This window comes from Brassica oleracea, chromosome C4, assembly GCF_000695525.1.
Source record: "Brassica oleracea var. oleracea cultivar TO1000 chromosome C4, BOL, whole genome shotgun sequence".
Lineage (NCBI taxonomy): Eukaryota > Viridiplantae > Streptophyta > Magnoliopsida > Brassicales > Brassicaceae > Brassica > Brassica oleracea.
In genome coordinates, this window is record NC_027751.1 from 51,460,572 (window position 1) to 51,468,516 (window position 7,945).

Here is a 7,945-nt window from a genome sequence, read left to right on the forward strand (position 1 = left end):
TTAGTCAAGAAAGTATCATTCTGTTATTGCTTTTTAGTTTTAGTCATAGCTTAAAACTCATCTAAATCATTGGTTGCACTTAGATTAAGTGAGTACTTGCATTCTCGGTGCTTTCATATCTCTCAGAACTGGTTCGACAATCATTTATACTACAACATTTGTCTTAGGAGCCTTGAAAACTCCTAACATCACTTACGTCATGGCGCAATAAGGCGCTCACCTTGAAGAAGCTATTAATCTGTGACAAAGTAACACAGGAATCTGTTAGAAGAATAAGCACAAACGAGATTGGAAAGAGTAGAGACTAGAGGTAACATAGGAATCTATTAGAAGAACAAGTTGTGAGTCATAGATGGAGAATTGGAGAACGAATTTGGAAGTAATGGCGGCCAAGGAGGATCAGTATATACAGCAGTACAAGAAGTATGAGGTAGACGCCTTCTTCTCCTTTCACTGATTATGTTTGGCTAGCATAGTTTGTCTTATGTATATTCTTGGGAGCAGGTGTTGCTCAACCGAGTTGGTTACGGTACCAAGATTAGCCATAGAGAGCTGGTGGAAATGGCAGAGCACAGGAAGGAATTGGAGAAGATGACAAAACCTGTCGTTGATACTCTAAGAAGCTACCAGGACTTGCCTCCGGTAATCTTATTATTTCCTTTCAACTGAATCCAAAAAAAGGCTGATACATCTCTGGTTCTTCCAAATATTCATTAAACCTCTCATTGATCAGCTTATCAGTCTCCTCTTTGTTGTTAGTAGTTGTTGCTAGTCTATTCACAGTAGATTGCTTCCTTATTTTTTTGAACAGGACAAAGCTCTGGCTGCACTAGCAATCGAGGACAAGAAGAGACAGTTTGCAGCCGCGGAAAAGTATTTAGAAGAAGTATTACAATCTTCCCTTGAGACAAACGATGAGTGATCGGTGTAAAACCGAAAGATCTTCTGTTTTTGAGGGTAAATGAGCAAATGCTTCGATATAAGTAGAAATATTTGTTCTGAAACTCCTTGCTCCCTTCTTAGTGATACCGTGTGGGACAAGGTAACGAGAATGACAACAAAAAAACGTCAAGTAATGAATGAGGTTTCATATGTTGTTATTTCAATCACTCCTTGCATACAAGTTTGGTTCGGTGTGAACTGGGTAAAGCTTTCAAAGAGTTAATATGAGTTAACAAAATTGAATGTTTATATCACATTAATTGATTTTTAAACTGATATTAAAGACTTCACTGCATACATATTGTCAAACAAAAAAATAGTTTAATTTTACACATTGCAAAGAGGCAAATCTCCCGCAAAAGTTATAAACTACTCTTGAAAGCATATTTTAAATGGTTTAATAATTTTAACATTTATCATTATTACTTTTCTCAATTCTCATACTCTCATGTTCTATTTTCTGGCTAGATAATACAGCCAAGAAAATGTTTTATTGGCCATGGTATGAAAGGAACACTGACCGAAAACACTAGATCAGATTGATTGGGCTCTACATTGTAGAGATGACACTGACACTCCCATAAATATTGGCTTTTCTACTTTTCATTTGTTTCTCTCTTTTTATTCCTTCATAATTATTTATATATATATATATATATATGTGTGTGTGTGTGTGTGTGTGTGTGTTTGTATCTGTGTGTGTTTTATATGATGTTTCCTCATGTAATGTCTCAATCTCGTTCGTGTTAATCTTTACACCATAATAATAGATTTGATGTTTCAAATTTTAAGTTAGTGATGATAAACTGATTGCTTACATTCTAAGTTTCCCAATCAATTCACATGCTCATTATTAAAGTTCTTAAACCTTACTTTTATTTGTGAATAGATATATACAAATATGTTGGATGTTTTCCTTGTAATCTTCCCTAATTAAATTATGTTTAAAGAAAAACGTTGAGCGATATTTGTTCGAATGAACGTTGTAGTTTCAATGGTTTCATCTAATATATACATGCATGAAGCATGATGAAATCTTTTAAAAATATTAGCCTCATCCTTTTCCATAAAAAAATATTAGCTTCGAAAACGAAGTGTTCTTAGTTTCAAAAAATTAAAATAAATAAACGAAGTGTTCTTTTTATCTACTAATCGTAACATGTGTTTCTTTAATTTATAGTTTTCGTATATTAAAAATGAAAAGGTATTGGACAACCGATTGCATTGGTTCAATGGGTTGAAGATCCCAAATTTACTAGAAGAATTACCGTTTGTCTCCCACCTTATCATTGCAAAGAAATCATTTTAAAAAGACATTTTAAATTAAAAAGATATCATCTCATATTCCTACTTTTGAAAATATGATTAAATAAGAACTGGAAGATAGCTTTATCAACAATTATGTTATAATGGTACAAATTACTTTCTCATATATATTTGTTTTATGATCAACAAGTGCCCAAAAATAAAGAAGTGATAGATACAAGGGATATTCCATGTAGAATTACATACTATCTCATACGGCGATGTGTAGTCAGCCACACAACAAAATATTTAAAAATTAGAGAAACATTTCGAAGGACGAAAAGAACTAAAATAATGGCATATTTTGTTGTGTATATACAATATAGTTATATTTATATACCCAATAAGACATTGCTGATGCAAATACATACAAAAACTCCAATTAAAAGACAGTCTCGAATCCAGTATAAAACAAAATAATACGAAATTCTTATTATTGTCATATGTTAACATTTTTGACAATTTTTAACTGGACTGAATATCTAATTTGTAGTATCTATGTTAATGAGTAAATATTATTTGTGCTTCCTAAACAATATTTTAGTATGCATACACAAAAAGGCTTGAAATAGCGAAAGATTATGATAGAAAAATACTAATTAATGGCAAATTAATCAATGACTAAACAATACAACTCTAGAGAGAACTAAGATTAATAAACCTAAGTCTTTTGATTATAACACATGATCTTAAATTCATCCATGTCACTCTTCTTCATACTCTCCTTATGTCTTCATTTCCATATACAAAAATATATAGAAGATACAAGAACTAAATTAATAAATATATATTGCGAGTCTTAATGGCCAACATATAGAGACCAAAATAGAGCACTAGAAGTGATGTTGATGATGGTGATGATACATTGTAGAGGGGTCATGATGATGATGACGACTCATACCTTCCCTCTGACTGTTTTGGTCGTCTCCATGATCCCGACCCTGACCCATCTGACCCGTACCCGCTCCAAGATTGAGATACACCAACCTTGAATCCAAATTGTTATTACTTCCTCCACTACTTCCACTGTTGTGCTCCTCATTCATCTGAGGGTAACTCGGGTTGTTGTAATCATTATTATTATTGTTGCTATTGTTTCCTTCTTCTCGAGATATCACCATTGCAGCGGACTGAACAAGCTCGAGACAAAGCCTAAGCTTGTTCGGTTCAATGTGAGTCAGTCCAGGAACTGCCCCCTTGAACAAGAAATCTGAAGTCAACGTCCTAAGGATATCAAGAGGAGTGATTCCACCAACGGTACGAACATTAGGATCAGCATGGTGGTCCAACAGAACAGCCACCATGTCGGGAGAGACCATTTCAGCAGCAATGTGTAACGGTGTTTTCCCCGCGGGACCTGCCGGGTAGTTCACATCGGCTGCACCAAGTTCAAGCAAGGCCTTCACAACTTCTCTACTACAGCTTTCAACAGCGTAATGCAATGCCAAAGACTCATCAAGATTGAGTCCTTCTCCCATAACCATTAGCTTCACTAGCTCAACGTCAGATGAATCCAAGGCACGTCTCATCCTTCTAATCTTTTGATCTTCTAGGTCTTGAGCGACGGTGAGATCATGGTGGTGGTTATGTGGCATTAGTGAACGTCGAGATATTGATGTTTTGAGACGAATCTCTTCAATCTTGGCGACGACATCTATGGTGAGATGTTTGGCAAGAATCTCCGGTGGGAGACCTGACTTGGCGACTAAGTGAGAGCAAGTCGACCATAGTTGTTGCATGTCTTGCTTCCTTGATGCTATTAACACTTTCATTACATCTTCGATGGAGGCTTTCTCTACCATGCTTGCTAGTTGTTTCTGCCAATAATACAAATAGTATATATATTGATTAGCGTTAAATCCAATGAACCGACATTTTGCCAGCAAGTGGGTATAATTTCCCTTTTTAGGTTATGTTTTGTATTTAATTTTTTGCATTTTTTCAGATGGGTGTGGAAGAGTAGGTTATCTATGGATTTATTATCAAAACCCCAAATGAGGAAAATTTAGATTGGATAAGAAATTAAGACTAAAGATGTGAATATATCCAACTAAATACAGTTCTTCAAAGTTTCTACTTTAGGAAAATGCTTCTCCTTGCAAGAAGTAGATGGTTCATTTGTAAGAGAATATATTCATTTACACATGAAATCAAGACAACAACAAAGATTATTCAACGAAAAAATATGTATACACATATACATATTATGGAAAAGGGTTTTGAAATTATAAAAAATTATAAATTAAATTCATCAAAGAAAAAAAAAGCTAATAGGAGCAAGCAGAACATAAAAAAAGTGGAGACATGTTCTTCCTTAAGATGTGCAATGAGAAATGAAGTCAGAGAGAGAGAGAGACCTGAGTGAGCAAGGCGAGCTGCTCGACGCCGAAGTAACGAGAGGCGGCAAGAGTGTCGAGAGCAAGATCCACGGCGGCTGAGCAATGCGTGTGCCAACATCCTCTTTCGCCACAGTTGGGTCTTGGCTCATGTTTCTGCGGCACGATGGAGACTTGTCCGCTATAAAGAAACTGAAGCAGCAACAAGAACACCTCGTAACCGACTGAGTTCACTGGTATGACACCAGCTGGAGCCTGGGAGCCTCTTGATGGGCTACCGGGTACTGACCCATGTCGGGTCGGGTCTATGCAGGACTGTGGTTGGTCGGTCCCACAAAAGAACTTGCGGAAGAAGAGGCTCCGAGCGGCGAGGATGCAACGGTGGGCGTGGACAAGACGACCTTCGACGCTGAAAGTTACGTCGGAGAAAGCTTGACCGTTAATTAAAAGGTTTAGAAAATCCAACGACATAGATCTCAAGGATTCCTCAAGGCTGCTCATTGTTTTATCTTCTTGATTCTTCTATATCTTTAAAAAGGAACAAAAGTTAGGGTTTAGCCAAGGAGTCTTAGCAAAAAAAAAAAAATGGTTTCCCTCCTTTGATTGATTTTGTTGGACAACAAGAGGATGAAGTTATGGATTATTGTTATTTTTGAAAAAAGAGAATATATTTTTCCGGGGAGAGAATCTTAAGCTTTCATCTTTTGAAGCTTCTTGCTAGTCTCTGAGAGAAAGAGAAAGAGAGAGAGAGAATGATTCTTTATTATATTTGTGGACTCAGATATTTTTTGGCCTGATAAGAGAGAAAATAAGAGATTTGAATGGATGAACCGGGCGTCGGCTCAGATATTTAAACTGAGATGGTAATAAAATTATTAACTGTTTTATCTTTATAGCGTTTAAAAAGTGGGTTAAAGCGTTTAGTTAATACTTCTTCTGTTCCTGAATATAAAATGTTTAGGAAAAAATACACATATTAAGAAAATTATTTTTTTCTCTAGAAATTATCATTAAAACTAGAAAATAATTTACAAAATAGATTATTAAATATGACTGGTTATACAATTTTTAATAAAGTAAAATTTATTTAGAAAGTTGAAAAGATTTTATATATTTGAACATTAAATTTTTTTGAAACTTCCTACATTTAAGAACAGAAGGAATAGAAAATTTAGTGATTTGGTTACCAAAAGAGTAAAATAATTATTAAGAGGAAAAGAGAATACATGGTGGGCCAAATATAATAATGGAATTGAAAAGAATCGAGAAACTAGTATAATATAATTAGCCTAAACATCATTAACATCTGACTAATCATAATCCTACTTAATTTTTTAAAACATCTAAATTTCCAAAACAAGAAGTACATCATAATGTCGATTGCAACTGCTCCTTGTCATTTACCATTTGATCTGATCGAGATCTGCTTTTCGTCAAGCTTCAAGTTGGTGTTTAAAGTCGTCTCTTCATCGACGTCGGCTTATCCGGTTTGAAGACTATGGAAATAGATTGTCCAGTTGTCTCCTGGGTCTTGAAGCTTTGTTTTCTATCCTGTTTGGGCTATTCTCTATAGGAGGTTGCGTATCTCGGTGGTTTGATCAAGCTTTGTCTCCATCGGTTTGTCTATTCCCAAGATTCTCTTTTAAAGTTTACATGCTAAATAGTTCTTAATGTGTTCTGGATTTAGTTGATTGTCCCTTGATGTTCTAGAAGTTTGATTGTGCTTTGTTTGTTTCTCAGTTTATGTTCTTGTTTCATCTTGTCTCCCTTTTGCGGGCTAATGTTTCCGGGGATATATGTTTATTCCGCCGGACTTATGATTGTGTTCTTATGTATAAGTTCTTGATGTAATTTTCTGAATCAATATAATCAATCAGTGTTTAAAAAAAAATAAGTATATATTGAGTAGGATAATATGATAAAACCAAGATCCTCGGCAATTGTCTTTTTGGCTTGATACATAACATGTGAAAGCCTGAACAACACCATTGATGCATTACCATGTATGTATATATAAAGATGTGTGCATGGAGAAGGGATAAAATGGTAAAAATGAGAGGAAGGTGACTAGGCGAGGGATAAGAACATAGACCTAATTAAGTTAAAAGACAGAAGGAAATAAATTTTCTAACTGTAGTGAAATCTGATTTGATGGTTTTCTGTGTGACCGTTGGACCAATCCTCACTTTGCCTCTCTACTTTTTTTTCTGATTAAAAAAAAAAAAAACTTTGCCTCCTCTCTACTTTTTGATTTTCTTATTATGTAAAATGAGAATGATCTCTATGGAAAAGCCATTTTTGAACAATTCGTGTTACAAAAAAAGAACAATTTATCGCATTTATTAGATTGGTAAAACCATGGTCTCTCGGTTTTGTTGGACACTTGAACAAAATTGTTAGCATCATCTTTTCATTTATAATTCTTTTGATCTTTAATCAACTTCTAAAAAATAAACAATTTTTGATGTAAAACAGTCTTTTGATTAAATATAATTTCATACTATTCAACAATCTATAATGCAATTATGTAATGGATTATTTTTGTAACTGTAAAAATGTTACTAATTTTTTTTTTTTTTGTCAGCAGCAAAACAGATTCATATAGACTCTGCGAACCATCCCGGTAACTCTGCATCCATATGAACGACAAACGACGGTTGTTTCCTTGCACTGCGTGCTAGACTATCTGCCTTTGAGTTCTGTGTCCGTGGTATATGAATGATCTATGAGCTGTTGAAACTTCTCTTCAAGAACTTTATGTCTTCCAAATAGCTTGCAAAGGCTGGCCACTCTTCTGGTTCCGAAACCATCTTCACCAACTGAGCACAATCCGTTGCAAAAGTAACACAAGACTGTCGAAGATTCCTCATGCATTCCATTGCCCATATGAGAGCCTCTATCTCTGTGTGTAGTGGCGACTGACTCGCTCTCGTATTCCTTGCTCCCATTAGTCCATCGTAACCTTCCAGGGTACTGTACCATCCTTGCCCTGAATATTTATCCTCTGTTTTCCAAGATCGTCCGTAAAACACCATCGACCTGGTATACTTGGTATTGCCAAAGGTATTGGAACTTGGGTGCGGTCCGTACTCTGAGTCTGAGAGTTTTGTGCTTCCGCCCAAAGTAACGATTCCGTTTCTGCCAATTTGAGAGTATCTCTGGGATCCATATCCAAATTGCTAAAAACTTTATTGTTTCTACCTTTCCATATATACCAGAGAATCCAAGCAAAGTAATGATCCTCCATTTCGGGGGACACTCTCCAAAATAAATGATCCATATTGGTAAACAAAGATTGAGTGGGGAAAATATCCGGATTCGTTGGAATCCGTGAAAGTGCCCAGACCTGAACCGCCGGTGGA

At 35.5% G+C, this 7,945-nt stretch overlaps 2 protein-coding genes across 2 annotated transcripts; one reads left to right on the forward strand and one right to left on the reverse strand.

The window, feature by feature from the left end:
• The first annotated feature begins 221 nt into the window (after nt 1-221).
• LOC106341108 lies at nt 222-1,050 on the forward strand. The gene is made up of 3 exons (XM_013779931.1): nt 222-430; nt 505-642; nt 812-1,050. Exons 1-3 carry the CDS (start codon nt 353-355, stop codon nt 920-922), a joined length of 327 nt encoding a protein of 108 aa, XP_013635385.1. The 5' UTR covers nt 222-352; the 3' UTR covers nt 923-1,050.
• A 1,853-nt stretch (nt 1,051-2,903) lies between these two features.
• Nucleotides 2,904-5,385, reverse strand: LOC106337631 (regulatory protein NPR5). Its single transcript, XM_013776739.1, has 2 exons — nt 4,605-5,385; nt 2,904-4,064 (listed from the first exon to the last, which is right to left on the reverse strand). The coding sequence occupies exons 1-2, from the start codon at nt 5,082-5,084 to the stop codon at nt 3,081-3,083; spliced, it is 1,464 nt and encodes a 487-aa protein (XP_013632193.1). The 5' UTR covers nt 5,085-5,385; the 3' UTR covers nt 2,904-3,080.
• Nucleotides 5,386-7,945: the final 2,560 nt, after the last annotated feature.

Excerpts from the sequence above, each read along its gene's own strand:
- LOC106337631 (XM_013776739.1), bottom strand. The coding sequence starts at position 5,084 with ATGAGCAGCCTTGAGGAATCCTTGAGATCTATGTCGTTGGATTTTCTA. Across the intron at positions 4,065-4,604 it reads AGCTCGCCTTGCTCACTCAG|AAACAACTAGCAAGCATGGT; the intron begins GTCTCTCTCTCT and ends TATTATTGGCAG.
- LOC106341108 (XM_013779931.1), top strand. The coding sequence starts at position 353 with ATGGAGAATTGGAGAACGAATTTGGAAGTAATGGCGGCCAAGGAGGAT. Across the intron at positions 431-504 it reads AGCAGTACAAGAAGTATGAG|GTGTTGCTCAACCGAGTTGG; the intron begins GTAGACGCCTTC and ends TCTTGGGAGCAG. Across the intron at positions 643-811 it reads GCTACCAGGACTTGCCTCCG|GACAAAGCTCTGGCTGCACT; the intron begins GTAATCTTATTA and ends TTTTTTGAACAG.